Source organism: Phaenicophaeus curvirostris, chromosome 2 (assembly GCF_032191515.1).
Source record: "Phaenicophaeus curvirostris isolate KB17595 chromosome 2, BPBGC_Pcur_1.0, whole genome shotgun sequence".
Taxonomy (NCBI): Eukaryota; Metazoa; Chordata; class Aves; order Cuculiformes; family Cuculidae; genus Phaenicophaeus; species Phaenicophaeus curvirostris.
This window is the reverse complement of record NC_091393.1, coordinates 62,843,297-62,867,505: the sequence shown is the minus strand read 5'-3', so window position 1 is coordinate 62,867,505 and position 24,209 is coordinate 62,843,297. Positions and strand designations below refer to the sequence as shown.

Genomic DNA, 24,209 nt, shown 5'->3' with positions numbered 1-24,209 from the left:
GTTTGGTTTGGAAGGGACCTTAAAGATCATCTAGTTCCAACCCCCCAGCATGGGCAGGGACACCTCCCACTAGACCAGGCTGCTCAAGTCCCCATCCAACCTGGCCTCGAACACCTAAATGGATGGGGCACCCACAGCTTCCCTGGACAACCTGTGCCAGTGCCTCACCACTGTCAGAGTGAAGAAATTGTTCCTTATGTCTTGTCCAAATCTGTCCCACTCCAGTTTATACCTATTGCCCCTAGTCCTATCACTACAAGCCTTTGTAAGCAGTCCCTCCCCAGCTTTCTTGTAGATCCTCTTCAGGTATTGGAAGGTTGCTATAAGCTCTCCTTGGAACCTTCTCTTCTCCAGGCTGAACAACCCTAACTCTCTCAGCCTGTCCTCATAGCAGAGGTGCTCCAGCCCTCTGATCCTCTTTGTATCCTTCCTCTGGACCCGTTCCAACAGCTCCATATCCTTCTTTTGTTGTGGATTCCGGAACTGGACACAATAATCCAGATGAGGTCTCACAAGAGAGGAATAGAGGGGCAGGATCACTTCCCTTGACCTGCTGGCCACGCTTCATTTCATGCATCCCAGGGTACGGTTGGCCTTCTGGGCTGCAAGTGCACGTTGCCATCTCACTTCAAGCTTCTCCTCAACCAGCATCCCTGAGTCCTTCTCCACAGGGCAGCTCTCAATCACACCATCCCCCATCGTGTACTGAAATTGGGGATTGCCCCAACCCAGGTGTAGGACCTTGCACTTGGCCTTATTGAACCTCATGAGATTCACGCAGGCCCACTCCTTCAGCTTGTCCAGGTCCCTTTGGATGACATCCCGTCCTTGCAGCGTGGTAACTGCACCACTCAGCTTGGTGTCATCTGCAAACCTGCTGAGGGTGCACTCCATCTCGCTGTCTGTAACATCGGTGAAGACATTAAACAGCACCGGTCCCAGTACGGACCCTTGAGGGACGCTCCCTTGTCACTAATGTCCGAACTGGTCCTCCTTGGCGCAACTGGAGGCCATTCCCTCTCGTCCCATCCCCTGTCACCGGGAGATGTTCCACCTGCGAGCGCTCGCCGCACCAGGTCCTCGCGCCGCTCTCCTCGGCGCCAGCGCGGCTGCAGCGCGGCGAGGGTCACGGCTCCCCGCTCCGCTGCACCCCCAGAGCTCTCTCCCGGCCGGGACGGGCTCTCCAGCCGCTCTCGCCGCCGGGAGGGGGCGGGCAGCCCTCCGTCCTGGCCGCCGCGGCGGGGGACGAGGCGAGGGCTGCCCCGGGGGCAGGGGCAGGGCGGGCAGGAGCCGCCCCCGCGCGGGGCGGAGGGAGCGCACGGGCGCTGGCTGCTCTCCGCGCGTGTCCGCTCCGAGAGGTGGCCCCCGAGCCGCAGCCCTCTTCCTTCCCATTCCCTCCCTCCCTCTCTCACCCTCCCCCGTCCCCACCTCTCCTCCAAAACCGCAGGAGCCGCCGCGGCCCCGCTTCACTTGCGCCGGGAGCGGAGAGGGGCCGGAGCGGTTCCCCGCGTCCCCGCGTCCCCGCGTCCCCGCGTCCCCCTGCCATGGCCGGGGCCGCAGCCCAGCCTTGAGGATGCTGCTGGGCGCCCCGCGGGCGGGCGGCTGGGATCGCGGGCGGGTGGGCGAGAGGCTGCAGGCGGCTCTGGCCGGGCTGCAGGAGCTCCAGGTGCTGCGGGAGAAGCAGCGGGAGCTGGTGCGGGCCGCCCTGGCGATGCCGCAGCGCCCGGCCGCGCCCGGCGGCGACCAGCCCCTGCCCGCCCAGAGCAAGGAGCGCCGGCTCGAAGCCACCCTCACCGCCCTCAAAGAGCAGCTGGTAAGGGGCGACGCGGGGCGGCCGGCTCCGGGGCGGAGGCGGGAGCGGGCGGAGCCACGGACCCCGGCGGGTGCGGGGACCGGGGCGAGCGGCGGCGCCCGTGCCCGTCGCCGCCGTCCTAACGGAGCCGCTTCCCCGCGGGCGGGGCTCACCGGAGCGCGTACTCGTCGCCCCGAAACGCCGGGAGCGCTGATCGAGGGCTCCGAGCCAGGAGGGGAAGGAGCTGTTAACCGGCGTTGCTCATTCATCGGGGCCGTAGGGTGTAGGAGATGATTAACTACGGTAATAACATGTATCGCGCTTGTAGCGCCCCGCTCTTAATTGCACCGGAGGATCAAAAAGCGCACGGAGCAAGATGTGCATAAACAGACTCAAGCGCTCAGGGGCTGGTGTGGGCGTGTGTGCGTGCACCTATGTGCATGTACCTATGTGTGTGTGCACCTAGGTGTATATACCTGTGTGTGCATGCATCTATGTGCATGTACCTAGGTGTGCATGCACCTGTGTGCGTGTGCCTGTGCGTGCATGTGTCTACATATCTATGTGTGTGCGCACCTATGTGCTTGTACCTATGTGTGCTTGCTGGTGGAGGTCAGCCCATGCAGAAGGGGTCTGTGGGCCAGGAGTACTTTGTTCTTGCCACGGATTGTGTGATCAAAAGAGAATAACTGAATGCCAGGCCTTGTATTTGAAGTCTTACACCAGCCGCTTGCACTTTTTTTTTTTTTTTCAAAATAAGAAAAAACAAAATATCTGAATTGAACCTGAAAGGAGTTTCGTAGGTGAGACAGCAATCAAAGGGTAAAGGGCTTTAATCTCTAGTATGGGCAATTACACACTTCAGTAAACTCAGACTTAATTCAGATCCCTTTCCCTCCCTCTTCTGGTGCAAGACTTGGCCATCAGTTATCAATCGGGTGTGAAAACAGCACAGTTATTCACTCCCCGTAGGCAGCTTTATCAGGCAGCATCTCAGAATAAAATTGGCTTTAACCTTCAGAGAAACCTATCCACCACATGTGAAAACACAGCGGCGCGTGTATCTTGATTAAAGTAAAAAATGCAGGACAAGTGGACTGCCAACCACTTGATTGCCTGTCATTGATAATTTTAACTAATGGTTCCACTTTATTTTCTTTCTTTGTAACTAAACGAAAGAACTGAAGGCATTTATTGCCTGTCTGGGGCCACTGGGTTAACAGAAACATTCAATGACCTCTGACCATAGTGACTGTTCTTTTTTCGTGTCAGCTGCTGCGCTTTGATTACACATTTGTTTATGTATTTTTCAAAGAAAACACAAAAGTGGAAGGCTTTTCAAGGATATGGGGAAACTAGTCATAAAAATGGAAGAAACTTAAATTTCTGCCTTTAGAAGAGCGGGAACAGGGAAGGTGATAGTAACTCAGCAGACAGCTGGTGAGAGACAAGATTCCACCAGTAGGTGCCAGTGCGATTATGGGAAACGTGTCTTCTGGGGGTGCCTGCCAGGGAAATATTCATAAAGCTTGAGAGGGATGACTCAGAACTTTATAAATCCAGGGACAGGTTCTTCAGCAAAAATACAGTTGTGTGAATCCTTAAAGTGATACAAAGCCTTTCTGACTGACCTATGGCTGCTGGAAGCATTTTGGACTGGGCATCTAGTACCTGTTTTTTTTTCCCACTGGAAATTGCAGACATGTATCTGAGTAGAGGTTCATACCTCAAAGCTGCTTAATGTTATAACAAAGTAAACCCAAATGAACCACAGAGTCGTTTATCAGACCTGTTAGAAGTAGTCCACAGGTCCTAGGCGCTCCATGACTGCAGGGTGAAAAATGTTTCTCAGTGACTCATGAGCAACCTGTTGCACTCAAACCCCCTGAAAATTCTATTCCTGGTCACAGGAAATTAGGTTAAAACTAAAAACAGCAGAAAACGCAAAGCACAGCATTGCTCAGGGAGTGTTCCATCTTCCTCAGTGTTGGTTTTGGCCAGTAGACAATAGAGTATGTGATCACTGTTCTATAAGCTTTCAGATTGAGAAACTCATTAACAATGTAAATGTAACTTTGCCTTGCAGTGTATCTTAATCCAAGATTCAAGTAGGGCTGTAGCCCTGGGCTTTTAAATAGTTAATAGTTAAATTCATAAAAAATTTGATCCTTGCAACATAAAATGGGGAACCTGTATCAGCTGGAGCTGGCTCAAGGTATCTGAGTAATGGAAACAAGGCTAATAAAGAGTCAGGCCAGCTTCTCCTGTGGTGTTAAAGTTGAGAAACAGAAGAGCAGAGGATGTACGCTTAAGGAGTCAAGTGCCACTAGCTGGAATGGTTGGAGCAAAGCCATCAAATGCTGTACAGACCATGTGTGGATGCCACTCCAGCATCCCATTCTCTCTGCCAACAACAGGTAACAGCCACAGCCAGCAGATGACCTTTCCATCAGTCTGCCATAGTCAGCAAAGTCTTTGTGCTTTCTGCTCCTACAAGCACTCTTTCCTTTTTCCCCCCTGCCAGTGGGTCTTTTTGGTGGCCAGGAGCTCTTAATGACACCTGCAAGTTATTATGGTGCAGGCAGGACCAACTCTTTGTAGCAGAAGAGAAGCAAAGTTAAATGACGCTGTCTGCTGTCAGTGATCCCAAAGATGTTAAACTAGTGTCTTGATCAAACTGTACCATGGTGACAGAGAGAAAAAGAAGAGATGCAAATTCAGGCTAAATCAGGAGAAAGAAATCTATGACACTTCCACTGCCAATGTAGGTGGATATCTGAGGCTGAAGCATCTAGCATTTTCTCAGCTGTTTCCCAGAGAAACTATTTATAAAAATTGGTTGACTTTATTTTAATCCAATGATTTTGTTTTGCAAGCCTGCAGGTGGCTTATGATATTATAAAAATGTGAGCAGGGACACACTATACTGAAGAGGAAGAAAACCCACAAATTAGTACCCTGCATTTTGCACAGATTTTTTTTTCCCGTTTAGATAGTTTTGAATAGAAGAAAATATCTTTTTAACCAGGGGATTTATTTATTTATTTTTTTATTAATATTAAACTAAGTTAAACTTTTTGTTAGCTGGGAGAAGGAGGTGCTTCTAGAAGGAATTCACCTCACTCTAGAGTAAAGATCTGGAATAAATGAGATTAATTTTCCTCTGAAGGTGGCTGATTTGAACTATCAGTTACAAAAAGACCCAAGGATGAATAGATTTTAAATCTGCAAAACTAGGTAAGATTAATGCTGTCTTTTGTCCATTCCAAAATATAGTTGGGTTAATAATGTTATCAGGTGCTAATCTAAAAAAAATAAATGTCAACCCTCCCTACAACTGAAGCAAAGAGACTAATGGTTGAGAAGAGTTGTTAAGTATGACCAGTGCTTTTTGGTGCCTTGATCTGGGGTACCAATTTGTGTTGACTTAAAGGAACCTGATTTTTAGAGAGTGTTCTTCCTTCTGAAAAATGAGTGACGTGACAATATCCCAGATGTGGCTCCCAAAAACTGTAGGCCATTGATAGTATGAGTTGATTTGGAAAGACCGATCCTGCATTGTACAGTGTGCGGAAGTCTTCACAGCTGCATTGCCCAAAGCAAACAGATGGTTTCACCCGCAAGATTTTGTCTCATGTAAAATTCAGGTTGCGAATTGAGAAATAGTGTGTTTAAGATTTATTGTTCTAGGTGCTACTTAGTGTGGTTATCAAACCAATAACAGCTTCAAGCAAACACACCAAAAAGTCATCCTTACCCAAATGGTTTGAGGAATGCTTCTCCTCTTGGAGTGCAGGAGGAGTTAACAGAAAGATGAAAGCTACGGAGGCTGCCAGAAACACGAAAACCCAATGGAGTGAGACACCATAAAAGGGTTAAAAATGATGATGTAAATCATGTGTGTTGGTTAAAATGCTGTGAAAGTGCAGACAGAACCTGGAGGTATAATAAATAATCTTTGAATACCTGAGAGCCTTGTGGCCTCTCTGTCATTAATCAGAAACCACAGACTGAGGGATTGGCTGGCAAAACATTAATCATTAAGCAATTAATTCCAGCCATGAAAACAAAACTTTGTGATTTCCTGAGTAAGTGGGACTGAAAGAGGCATGGCATGGTTTTGCTTTTTTGCCATAAAGGAAATAAAGAAGTACTGAGGAGCTCATACATTCATCATTCAGATAGGCTAGAAAACCTCTTTTATTATCCATTCTTTCCCTTCCTTTTTGTTTATGTGAAACAGGAAGAAGGAAAATCAACACACGTTTTCCTAGGAAGCAGTAATGAGCGTCTTGAGCTTAAACATTTCTAGACATGCTATGTTAACAAAAAGGGGCTTTATTTCTTAAGTCTTACATGTTCCTCCAGTTCTCTATAAAAGCATGTTAGAAGTGCCTTTTTATGCTTCTCAGCAGTATCACCAGCTGTAACAGTTGCCTTGTGAGACTCAGGACATCTGTCTTTTTTTGCTCTTTTGCTTGAATCCCAGTTTTTAATCATTTACTGATTACCTTAGCATCTTGGCTTTCCTTGCCTTTAGCATTTATAGCTATGGAGAAACCAAGAATTGCAAATAATAAAGCTAAATAATCAGAACACAAGGGAAGTGGAGTTGAAGATGTGTACCTACTGATTTAGATTTTCTGTATATTATTTAATTTTGCAGCTATTTTAATTAGTTCAAGGGACCTACATTATATTTTTGTCATGTTTGGTGTTGGAAATGCTGCTAGAACTGCTGCTTCTGTTTTTAAATCAGAAATATATGCATAAAGAAGAATCTTAGTCATATTTTTCTCACCATTGCTGAGTGGAAACCTGGCCCCTCAAGATCTTTGAGCACAACTTTACAACCAACTTCAAGAGATCACTTTTCTGTAAAGTACTGTTAGATGGATGGTTAGGTGTGATATAATTAGAAGCTGCCTAAGTAGTGACTGGTCCTAGATAATTTGCCGAGTGCCACGTGAGAAGTTTGTGACAGAAACCAGCTGTGGTTCTTTGGCTGGTACCTAATACCTGGCCATCTGCCTCGCTAAACTGATGGCATAAGTACTGGGGGAGCAACTGTAGGAGCTGTTATCTCAGATCAGCCTGGCCAGTGATTGCAGTAGGCAAAGGACCATGTTGCTGGCTTCTGAAGGATTATTCACAAGACTGACCCACCAGGCCTTGAGCAGCCTGATCTAGTGGGAGGTGTCCCTGCCCATGGCAGGGGGTGTGGAAATAGGTGATCTTTAAGGTTCCTTCCAACCCAAACCATTCTATGATTTAGTTTAAATACAGTAATTTTATTAACAGAATTAAAATGCCGACTTCTGTTTGCATAAAACGTGTGGAAAAATCTAGCCACAAGACATGTAAGGAAAGCTTTCAGTTAAATAGATGTTAGAAGTTGTGCAGTGTATCCTTTCAACTATAAAGAGATTTCCTCAAAGCCCTGGGTTTTGCAGAAACAAGCATGCTGCCTTTGCTTTGTGTGGCAGTACGATACCTTTACATATAGCAGTTTTATAGCAAAACACAATACGTATTAATATATTAATTAGCTAAAAGATTGCTGTTGTCTTTAGAGATACTGTTCCTGCCATGGGTAAAAACAAGTATATACAATATGAAAAATTTTGAGAACGTGTTTAGCTGGGCAGAAGACATTATATACTGAGAAACTGAATGTTTTGTACTTGTCCATTATGTCAGTCTTGTTACAGAGAGCCAGTTGCAACAGTCGCTAGCTAAGCGAAACACTGCATGAGAGCAGAATCTGTCTGGCAGAGATGGCCTGAATTCATGTGTTGCTGCTGAGATGCTAACTATGGTTATTCTTCATTTTCTCCTTCTTCCCTCAACTTGTGAATTAGTCTCGTTTGAGGAGACAAGATGTTGGCTTGAAAAGCCACCTGGATCAGCTAGACCAGCGAATAAGTGAGCTGAAATTGGACGTCAGTAAGACCTCCAGCGAATACTTGGATAGTGACAGCCGGCCCAGCTCAGGTAATGTGCACTTGGTCATTTGTTCCCAGGGGTGTGGTGCTAGGAGAACTGAAGGATGTCAGCTACCAAGCAAAACTCTCTTTACTGTTTGGTCAGAAACAGTGCCCCGTGGCTGAGGTGGGGATTAGTCATCTGGCACAGAGCAGCTCACAGAAGTGGTGGGAATTTTTCTGCAAAGTTGATTTAGTTTTAAAACACATACTTACTCAAACAGTACGTTTTTGATCCTTTTTTATTTTAAAATGGGACAGTTTAGGCACAAATGGAAGGAGAGGGAGACATTTGTTAATTAATTACCTTGTCCAGCGCAGAGCGACCACTGGCAAAGTGGCTAGAGTACTTACTAGGAGTGAAGGAGATCAACATCCATGTCAGTGCTCTGCTTGAATCCAAGAATGGTCCTGAATCTCACTAAAGCTTTGTATGTTACTACCACTGCAGTGCTCTGGCCAAATAAATTTTTGATTATAAAAATGAAAGAGCTCTATTAAAAGACACTAAGAAAAAATCCCCCAACAGTTTGCTCGCTAAAGCTCTCAAGGACAGAAAGAGATTGAGTTTCGGGTTTCTGGTCTGATTTGCAGAGATCACTGTACTGCAGACTTCGATGACTGGAATGTCTGTTAAAACCAGTTTCTGTTATCTAGTCTGGGAAAAGAGGAATACTTCTTTTTAGACAGAACTTTGAAAAGCCTTAAGTTTTCAGGTAGACAAGAAAATAATTTTTTTACTTACAGCCTGATTCTTAGAACAGGTATAAAAAATGCAAGTTTCTGTTTAATGTTTTAAGTTCAGGAGCTGTGTGTTTAGGCACATAAACACAGTTCAAAAGGAAACAGTTTCCTTTCCAGTTTGCTTTATATAGAGAGGAGCAATAAAAATTCCTGTATTGAATTTATACACAGTGTTTTTTAATACTTCCATACTTAATTAGCAATGATCGCAAGACCTGGAGAAGGAATATAGCCTCCATTCTCTGCCCTTAGGCATTCCAGCTATCATAGACTTGGCAGCTCTGATCACAGGCTACTTTACTCTACTTTCCCATCCAAGATGTGCTTGTGTGCTCCTAGCACAAGTTACAACAGCATAAGATGGTCATATTTTACAGTAGTTGCCTAATAGTCCCCAAAGATGTTCTCCAATGAAGAGAACTGGGCGTGATGATGCTGCACCTCATGCCATCCCGCCCTCAGAACTAAGCATGCATGTGCGTGCCAAGCTGGCTTACTGCCTAAGTAAATATACATAAGCCAAATAAAAGGTGGTTGAATTAGAGTATAACCTCTACTGAAGTTAACCCAATAAATGATTGTAAATTTAGGCCTGTGGCACATAGCAAATGAAGAATTATTTTATTCTCTGCATTTTTGTACTATACAGAGTGTTTAGTTACTGTAAATAAGACATATCTTCCTATTTATTTTAATTCTGCAGGCTTCTATGATCTGAGTGATGGTGGCTCTTGCTCGCTCTCCAATTCTTGTACCTCTGTGTACAGTGAGTCCATCTCCTCCTCCCACACCAGTCTCTTGCCCAGCTCTCAACACCCTAAAGCAAGGCTTAGTGTGTTTGATTACCGACCCAAGTCTGCAGATGAAACTACTGTGCATACCACCAGCTTCCAACAGCAGGGAACCTATGTCAATGATGGATGTCGGATTACAGCTAGCACAGACGATTCTGGGACTCCTGTCAGGTCCCGACCGAGGCCAGTTTCCACAGGTAATCAACTGCAGAACTGGATACTCACTCAAGAGAAGAGCAGAATCTTTATTATTACTTTTTAAGACCTAGTATACTAATGTGTAATCAATGTGTAGCACTCATTTTCAATACACAAAATGAAAATTAATCGAAACCACAGAGCCAGACCATTAACTATCCAACTTTCACTTATGTCATACTAGGATACTTCCAAACAATAACAAATACAGGGACTTATGCATTTAGAAATGTAAAAAATATTTAGGTGTGTGAGACAAAATTGTAATCAATGTTGAGATATTTTTCTTTCAATGTACTTCCTTGTGAAATCAGAAAAATTACAGTATTTTAAATACCTTGTATAAAAACTTAAGGTGAATTCAAAATTAGAGGTGACACATTTTATTGAGAAAGATTTTACAGGAGCCTAAGGACAGAGACACTTCCAAACTTAGTGCTTGTTTTTTTCAATCTGTTGTAAAATTAGTATGATGATACTTATATATACCATGCCCTATTTATTCTAATTAATGTGGATTCAAACAATACTCTTTTTCAACATTTATTATGTACAGTTAGGAATAACAGGCACCAAAGGTTAATTGACTGTCTAGGAACCAGTTATGACCCTAATAGTGGATCAATCATGAGTTTGTATCATGCATTTGGACAAAATGGACCAGTCCATTAATATTCCGTATCTCTTATTTACCTATCTGTTTATCAATAGTGACACGTTATCACTTCTATTTTGGGTCCTTCCATGGCCTCAGAGCAACCTCATGTTGGTGTGGTTCATATGATGACCCAGCCAGATGTGTGACAGTTCCATTATAGAAACAGAGAAGCCATAGAGGACACGATTTCAAGTACTCTGTCACTCTGGGGTCATTCCCACAGTTCCTTGACCTGAGCTCGCTCACATCTGGCTTGCTTTGAGCAGAAGCAAAGACCCAGCTGTTCAGTACCTATCTGTGCAGACACACCTGAAGCAATGATGATAAATTATAGCATAAAAGCAGAGTCTTCTCAAGGCTCCTCAGAGGTTGGGGTGGATGGAGCTGATACTAGTGGTCATGGCTTCCATTATTTCAGTTTACAGACTTCTTGTTCTGTCAGAAACCTTCCTGCCTTGCAATTTTGCTATGATCCCAGGGACTTAATTATTTTTTGGATATGGAGATAGACTAGCAGAAAAAGGATAGCTGATGTTAAGTAGGGGTGTGGAAGTGAGGCTACAGACCTCCTTCAGCTCTACTTTATTACTTTCTCTTTCTCTGGCTCTTTCCCTTCTTCCTGGCTACAACCTCTTACTTAGCTTGGTGTGAGAAATACAAGTACTGAGGTAAAAGTGGGTGTGATCTTGAAGAAACAATTCTCATAAAGTTGTCCACATTGCAGGAAATGAGACAAGATATAACTTCAGAAAAGGATCATTTGGAGAGGGGAAGAAATTTCTCTTCTTTCTATTTTCATCACCTTAGCTCGTCCCCATAGGTAACTGCAAATCTGATTGCCTTTTCTTTCAGTGGCAAGCAGAAAGTTTGCTGAGACACCGCAGGCACAGCATTGTTTTAGCACCTTCCTGATTTGTTTACACAAGAATTTTCATTATGAAGATACATTGTTTGAGAAATCATCAACCTAACATATGCTGTAGCAGGTCTGCAAGTGCCTTAGGTAGGACACTACAGACAAGGCCAAATTTAAGTGTCTTTTTAAGTCCTCTTAAAGCAGCTGGTTGAGTGCTATAGATTTTTCCAAGATACATGATATAAAAGCATTGAAGGAAAAGCTGGAATTCAAGTTTAACCACTTTAAAAGAAGGTACCACTGACTCTTCATGCTGGAAATGTTAGTAATTTCTGAATTATGCAAAGGAAGGCTTTATCCTATGCTGGGAGGAAAGTGTTCAAAAACTGTATCTGTTGTATTGCATAATTTTACATGACATTCATCTTCAAGCTTCCTGGTTGTTGGATTCACTTTTTATTTCTACTAAGAAATAAAAATAATACCTTGTCTTGGTTAGTTGGTTGGCTTCCTGTTAGTCTGTGACATTTGAGAACATTTTTATATATGCACAGATTTACTTTCATTAAAGTAGCACAGTTTAAATTTCCTGTAAAGGCCTGGTTTTTTTTATTGACATTAAAAGGCATTCTAATATCCATCCTGCTCAGGTGAATAAATGTCTTGAAGTAATTCTGTGATCTTGGAGCACTGAAACTGTTTTCTTATTCATGCTACTGATTTTAGTAAAAGCTAGCATCCCTCTGAAATAGCACTTTTAACTTTAAAAGCCAGTTTGAATGTAATTGTCTCTGATTTAATTAGGTTGTTTATTTTCATCCACTGTGTAGGTGACTTGGAAAGACTCATTCCAGGAGACACTAGATTTCAGAAAGAGACAGATCCCAAATTCATGTTGCCTCTGTGCCAAACTGGAGACATGCGCTTGTTCAGTGTGGACCCCAAATTCCAGAACGACTTGGTCTCCAAGAACGGCGTTGATGTATATCCTTACCCGAGCCCCCTTCATGCAGTGGCTTTACAAAGTCCCCTTTTCTCCCTTGTGGGGACATCCCCAGAAGCAGAGCTCCAGGCTCCCCCCAGCAAACCCACGCCCAGTGTGTCAGGTCCCAGCTTGATTAGGACTAGGCCAACCACTGAGGGCAAGCCAGGGGGTTACATCAGTAAATTACTGCAGCTGACAAGATGCAAAGGGAACAATCGAGCTGATGCCAGTGAATGGGTTTCAACAAAGAGCCAGCCAGCCACAATGCACCAGAGACTCATTATAACCCCTAGCGCTGGTGGAGTGAAAATTAACAGCAGCACTAGCCAGCTGGAAAATCAGGCGAGTTCTCTGGAAAGTAACAAAGCTGAAGGGAAGCTGCAGAGAGAGATGCCAGAGGGTGAATGTGCCAAACAGCAGGAGACCATGCGCTGTGTGAATGGAGAACAGCCATCCACTTGGCCTGACACAGAGCCATCAGCTGCAAATAGTTGTTATCCTGCCAAGTCAGCAGCAAGGAGCTCTCCTCTGGCAGAAGCAATGGAGAGCAGCATAGAGCGCAGTTCATTCTGCTCACCGCTGTGCCAGGAGGACTCCAGCCCAGGCACCTGGGATACTAAAGCCATCCCATCCAGAAAGCTACCCTTCAAAAGGTGTGGCAATGCCAAGTTGGCTAATAGCGGAGGTCATGAGCAAGTGGCACGGAGTGAGTTCGTTCATGCTCAGTTTGTCCCTGCAGAATCCCAGCACGTCCGGGTCAAGTTTGCCAGCTCCAAAACAAAGGCAGTGAAGATAAAGAGGAGGAACAGTGAAAAGGTAGTACGGCCTGGAAAACAAGCATTTTGCATGGAGAAAGCAAGAGGGGCCCATGGAGCTGCCAGGCTGCCCGCTGAGTGGAATCAGCCCCAAAGACAACACAGTGTGAAGAACCTTGTACGGAGACCTTCATATTCTGGTGACATGACCGGCAGGTCATGCTCGGAGTCCAGCCTGTTCCCTGTGCAGGTCGGTCTCCCCACCGTGCCATCCAGGCCAGAGCTCTACAGAGCCTCTGCCAATGCACTGTATTCTCTTGAAGCAACTTGCGTAGACACAGCCAACAAGAAGAAGCAGCGCAAGTGGCAGTCCACGGTGGAGATCTCCACCAAGGCCCATATGGCCAGCCTCTCTAATAGCTTTGGCCTGGGAGCACCAAGGCAACCGGCAAGGAAAGCTGGTGTCCTGCGTACTGTCAGTATCAGGGCTCGTTCCAAGAGTCAGCGCCATGGAACTTACGCCAAAAGTGAGTCAGACCACTCGGAGTACTCTGCAGAGTGCGCTTCCCTCTTTCACTCCACCATCGCAGAGACCAGTGAAGGGGAGGTCAGTGATTTCACAACTAACCGTTTTGGGGACAGTGAGTCCAGTGAAAGCGATTCGGATGGCAGCAGTAACAGCAGCAGCCTTGCCCTTGACTATGATGAGGGGGATGAAAGTGAGCTGATTTGGCCTGAAGGTTTGGTCAGACAATCAGGGAGTGTTCAGGTGTCTTCCAAGCCTCTTCCCCCAGTGCCCAAAATCTGTCGCATCAAGGCTTCAAAGGCATTAAAGAAGAAGATCAGGAGATTCCAACCTGCTTCTCTGAAGGTCATGACCATGGTTTAAGGGAGAGCAAGCATCTGTTTCTTACAGTGAGGCATCCTGCTGGCTCCCGTTTGCGAAACGAGAACCCATGTACAGAGAAAAGGACTTGCTTAAACAAACTGTGAATAAACCCTGAATCGACACAAGGGATCTTCTTGTTTGTTAATGCCTGGACATAAGTGTCACTGTATCTAATTTCCTCTTTTGACATTTATTCTGTAAATATGGGTATCTGTATATTGTGTGATGCCTTTTTTTTTACTACGCAGAAGGGTCACCATGGTGAAAATGAAAGTAACTTCTCCCATAACTTTGTGCAGGCAGGCTGTTCATGGTTTGTTGACCATACGCACCCACAGAATAAGTCCCAGAAACAAATGCTTCCCAAGAAGAGGGGCTCTTCCCAACTGGGTAGTTGGGAGCGTCCCTCCCTCTTGCATGGAATTCTTTGCAGTCTGAAGCCTGCATTAACCTGTCACTGTTCTCCTATGGAAAAGCTCTATGTTCTCCATAGTTTTACTTTCTTTCAGATTGACCATCCCATACCTTCTCCCAAACATCAAGAGAACGAGTCAGTTCTTCAGTAAAAACATACTGTGTTCATTCAAGAAAGCAAATGTATTTGTGAATGAGAACAAGACTTCACACTGTTCCCTATTTTCAAGCTGAGACTAGAGGTTTCTTTTTTCAAACCCCCGCTTGATGATGTTCCATGTTATTGTTCATTTGTTGAATTGGAGGAGGAACATGAGGGCTCAGTGCCACAGTGTGTGAATAGCTGGGATTGAGATTATAGCTTTGTCCCTGAAATTGCAAACTCAATAAATACTATTTAATGTACTTCTGAAAATTGTGCTTGTCTGACTTTACCTAAAGAAAATTACTATGAACTCTTAATGCCACCTTAGGAAAGCAGAGAAGCTTTCTTTAGTAAAACAGATCTGTGCTTTCATGATTGCTGTGTGAGGGGTTCATTTTTATTTTTCAGAGGGTTCCTGTTAGTCAGAACCAGGGTCCTTTCAGCCTCTAGCTCAGAAAACCTACTTTAGCATCTGCTTCTAAATGAATGAATTTAAAACCAATATTTGTATTGAGGAGGGAATAGTGTTTAACTGACTCGCTTAAACTGATGCAATTTTGTCACAAGACACTCTTAATTTAAAACATATTTATGTATACATAATGTGGTTTGAATGCGTTTGAGGTTACCTATGTGAAACTTTGAATCAGTTGCTAAACTGATGAAGTGATATTTTTTGTGTTCAAACAAGCAGTCTTAATTCTTTCTTCTGAGCGCAGCAATCTGGAAACTGAGCTGAAGTTCACTCTGTGTTTACTAAGAGCAGGTATTATCCTCCTACCCTGTTTCAGTGCTCAATCTGAATACATTCCTGGCCTAGAAGATGTAGGCATTACCTCATTCAGCCAGTGAACTGGGTCTGAAACAAAAGGCATGTGCTTTGCAGAAACTGTGGGTAAAAGAGTGCTTGTTTACTCCCAAGAATTCATTAGCAAACAGAAGTATTGAAAGACTAAACTTTTAGCCAATGCCTTCTGTTCTTTTGGAGCTACACTATGTTTTCAAACCACTCTTATTTTCAAATCATTTTTGGGAAACGAAGTAGAGAAAGTAAAAGTTAAGTTGTTTAATTAAGGTATTAGAGCTAGTGCATAACACCATTCCTACTGCAACTAAGAGAATACTGCATTTTCGTAAGTGAAATGTGTTTAAACATTCTTTCATCATCCCAAGATTATTGGATGTAATCACCCCGGTAGGATTAATGGAAGAATTCCACAGGACTGGTGGTGGTTTCTTGTTCAGCATGTCTAGCAACAGAGCAAACAAAATAATGATTTATGCCTTGTTGACTTTTTATACCACAAAAGGATTCATTTGGAGGAGTGTGTCAAAAGTTACATATGAACATTTAAACCATGGATTTTCTGTGTTGGGGTGGGGTTTATTAGTTAGGTAGGAATTTTGGGGGTGTTTTTTTTTTCTTGGATGAGGAAATTGTTCCTAACTAGAAAATTGCTGTGGGTAGGATCGTTCTGAAACCTGGTGAAACCCGCCACCCAGCAGCTCCCTGACTTTTTATCGGAGTAAGCTCAAACAATAAGTTTGTGATCTCACAACTCAGTAAATCCAGCTTTAGGGTTGTTATTACTCCATCAGATATGTTGCCAGACACATGATGAAAGTGCTGATCCAGAATGAACTCACACTGCCAATTCAAGTAAAGAAAAATGATGACTTAATTTTATACTGACAGGTTTGATGCCAGATGAGGTATTACTGCCTCTGCAGCTCATACTTTCTGCCAGGTCAGATAACGTCTCTCCTCCCAGAGCCAGCATAAAGCCAACATAAAAGCATTAAACTGGCACAAATGTCATCGTCCTATGCCTTGGCTAATTTTACAGAAAGATTATTATGTCCTGGCCCTTGATCCAGGGGAAACCTGTGGTGCAGTGCAGAGAACTTGCTGTCAAGTGTTGAGGTGTCACCATGTGCAATGATGCTACTAAACTGGTATTTTCTGAGGAGGGCAAAACAGGTGGTACCACCCATTTTACTCTAGGACATTGGACCTTCTCCCTAGCATTGCCCTTTGGAAACACTGCTTCCCTCTGCTGGGGCAGAAACTGCCCTGGGACAGGAACTCTAGAGGGAAGAAATAGGACAGTGCAAAGCAGAGGAGACTCAGGTGGCAGACAGTCCAGCTATACAGGCGCCAAAAACATGATTGTAGTTCAGTACACTGGTAAAAATAAGTACGTTTTGTTGGCATGTACACTGAGAATCTTGATAACAACTGGGTATGAGTGTGACACCTGTCAGTGCTCTGTCCATTGGAGACTACGGACTAGCTTTGCTGATAGTGCCCGGGAATACCTACCTCCTATGCAAACAGATCTGAAACATATTTAAAATAAACTATATGTATATACTAAATGTCGTAAAAATACATCTCGGCTCATACATGAAGCCTCACAGTGAGAATGATGCTCAGCTTTACTCGTGGTCATGTCAATACAAAATAGAAATATTCATTGTCTATTTTCCCTTCCAGAAAGAATCCACAAAATCTTTTTACTTTGTAGTCTTGCACTTTAAAGGCCTAAGAGAGTGCAAAAAAGGTCAATGGTTCAATTAGAAGTCTAGCACCAAACCTGATATACTTTAGGAATGAGAAGTTTAGCACTTTCACTATGACTCAGTTAGCAAGTATGTAGATCTGATTGGTGCAGTGTCTCTGTTGCAGGACTTAACATCCTCATCATCGCTGCAAACTCTAGTGAATCAAAATCACCCACTACTGAAATCTATGCATCAGATCAGCAGTTTCCTTCTGTCAAAGGCAGACATTTACGCTTTAGTGTAATAGTAAATTTCTCCTAAACCACAAAGGAAAGAAAAGGAAGGGAAAAAAGAAATAATGCAAAGGTAATTAAGGAAACTGTAAGAGCAATTTGCAGAATAGATCAAAATCATTATTTTAAAAACTTTATTAATCCTTTTTTTTTTTTTGCTCTTACAGTTTTGGAGATGTGTAATTACAAGCCTTTGTGGCCTTGACACAATCTTGGATTTTTCAAGCCCACATGCAGTACCCAAACCGTGGGACAGTCAGAGAACTGATCTGTTGGAAACACTGCCCTTCAGACCAGACCTTTGTTAGAAGTGTATTCTGGTCAGGCAGGGCACTGGTCAAAAGAAAGACAGTTATCATGTGGTTAGTTTCCAAGCCTGCTACAGATGATTCTCATGCTGTTAAACTTGAGTCCGGTGGACATATTAAGGTTGTGCTGGAGTCTGTTTTGAGTTTGCTCAGCTATCATGGTCTGAAGCTCTTAAGGGATCAGAGCTGAAGGCAAGAGGTGCTCTAGGAACAGCTGAAAGGCAGGCAATAGTGGCAACTCTTTGGGAAGTGAGTTACTGCCCACAGGACAATGCAGGCAGGACATGATACCACAGGGCTCTGACAGTTCCAGCCCCAGCAGCCTTTGCCAGCTTCTTTATCACTGCTAGGACTTTACTCCAGCCCCATCGCTTCTCACATGGCAGTGCTGGGATTTGGATGCTGCACTTTAGTCACATGCCACCTGCACCCGAAGACACAGGCTAATCACTCCTGAGCTGAGGGTCAGGGAGTGCCCCAGCCCAGAGTCCTTCAAGACTACCAAGTGCAAAATCACTGGTGCACTGAGATTAACAGCTTGATTGACCATGTATATGAAAGAACACATGTTAATCTAGAAAACAATGAATCCTATGACTGAAACTTGCCTGTCAGGAACACAAACACACAATGACACCACAGTATTTTAGGCAGAGTCTTCCATCTTATATGCATGGGATTCCACCATTAGCTGCTACTCTGTACAGGCAGCTATTGTCATACATGGACTACAGGTGAAGAGCAATCAACAGGAAAATGCTCAGCTAAAGGCTGTTTTTTTAATGTTTGTGCTTCTCGGGTTTAAAACCATCAAAGTATGTCTAATTATACTGCAATGCAGCATGTCAGCAGAATAACAGCTGAAATGAGCAGTCGTCCAGCCACCATCAATTCCATTAATTCCATGTGTTCCGTGAATTCCACTATAATGAAGCCTGGAGACTATTTTTAACTAATATTGATTTCTTTTCAAGCATTTCAGTGGTTTTTTCATTTTTCTTTTCCTGGTTCAGCATTTGTAACTATGGGATGCATTGCACCAAATTCACACATGACAATTTCTGGGAAGCCGCTGAATCTACAGATTCGTTTATCCCCCTCTCACTGTTCTCATGGTATCAGCAAGTGACATGACTGGCATGAGAGATGGAAAATAAGGAGGATTGCAGACCTTACTTTCATTCTTGATGGGGCTACAGGTTGTGGAGCTGTTTATGGTTTGTTTACCTGGGGAGAATCCTGCTGCCATGTCACATCTGTGTTAGTGGCAGAGCAGGGGAGGTGGTTAGGGCTGAGCACAATGATGGAATTTTGTGTTTGTTCTGGTTTTCAAAACACAGATTGGAAGAGTATCAGCAGTCTGGTGATTCTGTAAAACTACAAACCAGGAGAGGAGAAAGCTCACAGATCAAATTGGCGAGGCACGGCTGACCAGGCAATGTTGAACACAAACTGCAGACTTAAAAAATCCAAATGAAGAATCTTAGTTTCAGCAGGACACTTAAGCAGCTGAGATGCCCAACAGCTCTGTCAAATCACTCTGAATGCCTCTTCTTCGGCATCCAAGATAGAGAAGTCAGGCTAATAGGCTAATCTGAGAAATACGCGTTACTGCAAACCTTCACTTCTACAGTTACATGCAATATTTTCTCTCCATTTCTAGTGTTCCAAGAGTCAAATAACCTAAAGATTCTAATTAATTCAATGTGCTATTATGTTTAAGACTCTACCAAACTCTTCTACAATTTCCAAGATGGAATGTTGTAGCATCAACAAGAGCTTTACTATTTGACGTATAAATGCTCAAGACTTTGGACCACTGCAATACAGACACACAAATAAAATCTTAAATTGCTAAGATTATTAACTCATTCACTGATGAAAGCCAAGAAGTTCAGTTATGAAAACAGTCTTATTTTGACCACTGCCTGAATGTAGAGAATTTCACAGAAAATGCCAAAAACACTTTTTATGCATTTTTCTTCTATTTTCTGCTTAACATTCCCTAAAGAATAAAATCAAAAGGAGAGAAGCCTAAGTTTATTTTCAGATTCTTCATTAGGAGGGTCATCTGAAATCAACCCTCCCTTGATGTATACGGACATGTAAAAGGGCAAAAAAGGAGGCAGTTACAGTCAGGATTAATATTGGTTGTATCTTAAGCATGCAACTCAGAACACATTGTTTAACCTGTTTAATGACAACAAAGTGTAAGAAGGTAATGGAGAGCATACCCAAACAGATTCTTTATCTCAGATGCAATTCATAGCAAAGGGCTACGTGAACGGAAATTATTTCCAAAGGGAAGAAAAGTTTTCTGATAATATGCTAACTGTGCTCACTAACTGTGTTACTAACCGTCATTTTGTGCATAACTAGTGTCTCCTGCCTCCCCAGTATTGCTATTTCACTATGGCATTAGTGAAGGAATAGGGTGTTTATCAGCTATACTGTGACCTCTGATTGCTGAGAATTTCATCTTGGCATAGAACCCTCTATATTCCATAAGGACTGAGGTTTATGAAGTCATTTCTTGTAATGGAAATTTGCCATACATTTTCATAGTACTATATGGAAATACAGATATTTGGGAAGAGGCAGTTCAATGGATGAGTGGATGTGATTACATCCACAGACATTGCTTTGGAAGCAAACCAAGAAGGGTTTGGGACTATGCTGTATCTTGTCACTGACTCTGACTATATTTTCCAAAGAAAACAGTTTTCGGTCCTGCAGAGGTACTGAGAACAAGTTGCTGCTGATTAAAACTAGTACTGTGAACATTTCCCTCTTTCATTTTAATTACATCTACTGAAGCTAACAAGTTTGGGGATGGTTCTGTCAAACCTAACTCGAAGTGGGCTGAATATCTTGAAAGTAATTCTATGATGTATTTTGTTAAACCAAGTTGTTCTGGGAAGCTTCATATGGGTTTACCCAATTTGCACCTGAATTATCTGAATCATCTGAGGTGTACTCATAACTATCTGTTAGAAAATTCTGCCCCTTTCTCTCCTTCACCCCAAAAAGCAGGCATATGTTGCAAATGCAAAAAGTACCTGTAATAAAAAGAGTATGATTGTAGAATGATTTTTCTAGCTCTTCATGCTACATTTAGGTTCTGTGGTTTTGATTATGTTTGCATCCTAGGTCTCCTTTGTTGTCACTGGAGTACTGGAATTGATATAATACTTGTATGCCTACAACCACAGGTTTAGAACCACTATTTATAGAGTGTGGACTACTTCTAAGAGGTCAGAAAAAGGTAACTATGAACAGTAACCCTATTGCCAGAAGGCTTAACTACACTGTACCATAGTATGAACTTCCATTTCAAATATTTAGGAGCTCACAAATCAAAAAAAGGCTGAAAACCCACATATTGTCTCCTAGGTGCTCAAGATGAAGAGAACTTCAGACAAAGAATCTATAAAGCCAGAAACAGGAAGAATTCCAGGAGAGCTGAGATGATAAAAAACAATTTCACAGTCTAATGATAAGGTACTGCAAACCAACAGGAAAAGCTCTTCACAGACGGTGTTTAATAAGTACAGAGTACTGAAACAGGCTGCACGATAGGCAAGGAGAGTGATAAGAAGGGACACTTTAAAGCTCTGTTATTACAGGAGGGTTAATAATTTTCTAGCACTGTGGTTAGTGCATAATAATAGCAGCCTCTCAATTTAAGTAACATCAATGTGGTTGTCAGGGAGGCATGTGTGCCACAGAAACACACTGGGCAAGTATCCCAAATGCGTTTGCATCATCTGCAGCTGAAAGTGCTGTGCAAAATCCAGCCTTCAGCGCTAGTTGCTTGAGGGGTCACCTTCCCACTTGGTTGTTCCTGCACCCCATCCCCTCCACCCAGCCTCAATAATTTCCTTAAGTCTCAGAAGGCTCATCAAGTTGTAAAGATTAACCTCAGAGCATGTAGAGAACTTTCATTAAGAAAATATTTGGCCATCTCTCTACAACCAGCCTGCAGAAATGTACTCTCATGTTCATTCCTGGGTCTCGTAGCAAGGTTACTGCAGAGGTGCAGCCTGGGCTAGAAAGCAAAAACCAATAAGGCAATACACAGACCCTTCACTGCCTTTTTCAGGTGCAACCAGGCACTTCATGCCAAGATGACACCATACATGCCAGGTTGCACGCTGGGCCCAAGTTATGGAGGAGTGAATGACTTCACTCAACATATCACCTCTCAGCGTCTTCACTCGCCATATCAGCTCAGCTCCTTCGTACAAGTACACATAATTTTCACTTTCAAAACTTAGAGGAAGGTTGAGCCCTGTGTGGCTGGTATTTGCTGAAAACTCTACTGGCAGCCATGAGAATGAATAGAAACTAAATATGAATATTTTCATACAAACTTTTCTCTATACTATCACCTATAATTAGGTATTATAATTACAGAGCTAATTTCTCCCACTTTTCCCTTTACATGATGTTTTCCTTGACTTTTCAGAGATGGCCACCCCAGCCTGCTGAGGTCAGAGCGTGCCCTGTGGAAATCAGGCTCCATGACTTTTGGAGTCTGTCTGTCTTAACACACCCTGAGACGTTTCTCTCTAAATCTGGTTACACTGCCTGATTCTCTGGTGAACACTATTTTTTTTGCAGATTTCCCTTAATAAAGTTGCATTTTATAACAAAACTCAATGTGATAATGTGGTTAGCAACTAAGGGCCACTGTTCGGATTTCCCTATGGATTAAGTTCACACCAGCTTTCTAGATATAAAAAGACCAAGTCTGTATCCATACCATAAAGACTACACTATATGTGTAAGTATATACTGTGTATGCTGTAAGTGTACAGTCTCATACACAACTATAAGGAAGGCAGATAGGATAATTACTGTCTCACCTAGACACATATTACTAAGAGAAATCCACAGAGTGACTATAACAAATAAAATATCTCTTGTAATATATAACAAGGTCATTGTATGTTTGGCCTGCATGGCTGCACAATGCTATGTCAGTTTTAATTGCTTTTATTTACTCAAACACCCATAGGAAAAGCATCTTGTTCCTGGTAAAACTCAGGATCTTTCTCTGACATCCAGAGCTTTCTATCTATGGTTTAGTCAGCTTCCTGAATTAGCAGATGTTCTGTCTTCCTTTAGTAAAAAAATCTGGATAATGACTGTGGTTTGCTTTGGATATTCATCTGAGAAGGTATAAAACCATGTTTAAAGAAGCAAACAGACAATTAAATCTCCCCTGAAACAAACCCAGTTTTTAACGAGACTCAGTGCCAAAACTCTCTCTGCATTTTGAACCTCTAGCATTTCAATAAGCACGTGTGTGCTCAAGACACATGAAACCAAATCTCTAGAAGAATCTAATGCTTTTTCTAGTTAAACGTTAGGAAGATGTTTTAATGTGAAGTTGTATCTTTCCAGGAATTTTTCTTGAAGGGAATTATTCTCTTATTTCATTAAAAGCCCCCTTTTTACTATAAAAGTAACGCTTTCCATGTTATGATTCTGAAAAAAACCAACCTTATATCTTTATCATCTCATCTGTAGTCTGTGGCTTGTAATGTGTAGGATATTGCACTAAATCCTCCTGTAATCCTTTTGAGCTTTACAGTCTATTAACTTATATTCTGTTTCTTATACCGTATTTCTGTTTTAAGGGGAAGAGTGATCCTTAGATCACAAAGCAATTTTAAAATTTCCCAGCAAGTTAGAGTAATAAAGTCTCTCCCAATGCCTTAAAGACAAGTATCAATGCATTTCAGATGGAAAATTTTACTTCTGTCTTAATCTAAAATTTAGGAATCTGGGCTAAACCAGTCTCCTAGGCATCTTGTATTGCCAGAAGAGAATGAGTAGCACTGCTGTCAGTGGGGAAATTACCTCATTCCAAACAAGGTCTCCTTAACAGGTGGGCTGTATTGTTTTATGGATGTACTGACTTCAAGGAACCAAAATGACTGTTCAGCAATACCTGACTTTTGAATAAATTACATCAGATTAGACACATTTGATTTCTGAGGGTGTGGGTAACTGATTTTGATTGTATACAGCTGTCATTGAGATGTCTAAGGAAATGTTACTAGAAATGGAAGGGGATTAATATGTCTTGGTGTTTTATAAAGGAGTTATTTTAGACAGTACTGGCAAAGCTTGTAATACATTTCTGGGTAGGCACGGCACCTGATGGTACAGATGGTACAAGTAAGGGCAAGCCATAGCTCATATACAATATAGACCAGTGACATTGCAAATTATATCTAAAACCTGAATTAATCTAAAAATAAAAAACAAACCAGGAATCTATTAATGAAAAAAATTTATATTAAAAGTCCCGTAGACCTGTGCTTTTCTTTCTTATTCTTCTGCAGAGATTATGAATTATTTTTTCACTCCAGAGGACATCAAAACTTGAACAGAGTTGCAAAAACTCAGTAATATCTAATACTGTCTGGGAAGTTGCAGCATCTACCTTTTTAGATGTTAGCACGTAGTGCTGTGTCCCTCTTTCTTTGAGGCTTTAGTTACTGTTCTGTTCAACAATCTGTTCAAGATTTGGTTTACTGTTCTGTTTAAGAATCAAAGAGGCCAGATTACCATTCCTGTGCACCTTCTGTAGTCACTTAAATCAGAGGGAATTTGCACAAAATTAGTTTTCATAGGCTTTGAAAATCTCAGCTGATTTTTAAACTGGCTATTTTTTCTTATGACTTTACACTGTTTCAAAGGCAAAAGAATGAAAACTTCAATTCTTTCCATGAAAAAAAAAAGAGGTAAAAGAGACTTTTTCTCTGAATGACATATAAATGACAAAACATTTTTTAATTCAGGATTGAAAAAAACCAAAAGAAAAAAATCAATAGAAAATAAATTCTCCAGCTCTGTCAAGGTTGTTCAAAATCAA

The 24,209-nt window shown here is 42.6% G+C and overlaps 2 protein-coding genes across 3 annotated transcripts in view; one reads left to right on the top strand and one right to left on the bottom strand.

Annotated features, from left to right (window-relative positions):
- The window catches only part of SMOC2 (SPARC related modular calcium binding 2), a 267,516-nt gene that overhangs the window by 219,458 nt on the left and 23,849 nt on the right, over positions 1 to 24,209 (bottom strand). The gene's annotated exons all lie outside the window — the stretch shown is intronic.
- On the top strand, positions 1,524 to 13,759 carry DACT2 (dishevelled binding antagonist of beta catenin 2). 2 transcript variants are annotated; one of them, XM_069852255.1, is made up of 4 exons: positions 1,524 to 1,813; positions 7,654 to 7,786; positions 9,224 to 9,511; positions 11,857 to 13,759. In XM_069852255.1, the coding sequence occupies exons 1-4, from the start codon at positions 1,574 to 1,576 to the stop codon at positions 13,653 to 13,655; spliced, it is 2,460 nt and encodes an 819-aa protein (XP_069708356.1). In that variant the 5' UTR covers positions 1,524 to 1,573; the 3' UTR covers positions 13,656 to 13,759. The 2 variants fall into 2 exon arrangements, with proteins under 2 accessions (XP_069708356.1, XP_069708355.1); XM_069852254.1 differs by lacking the exon at positions 1,524 to 1,813 and adding an exon at positions 2,041 to 2,198.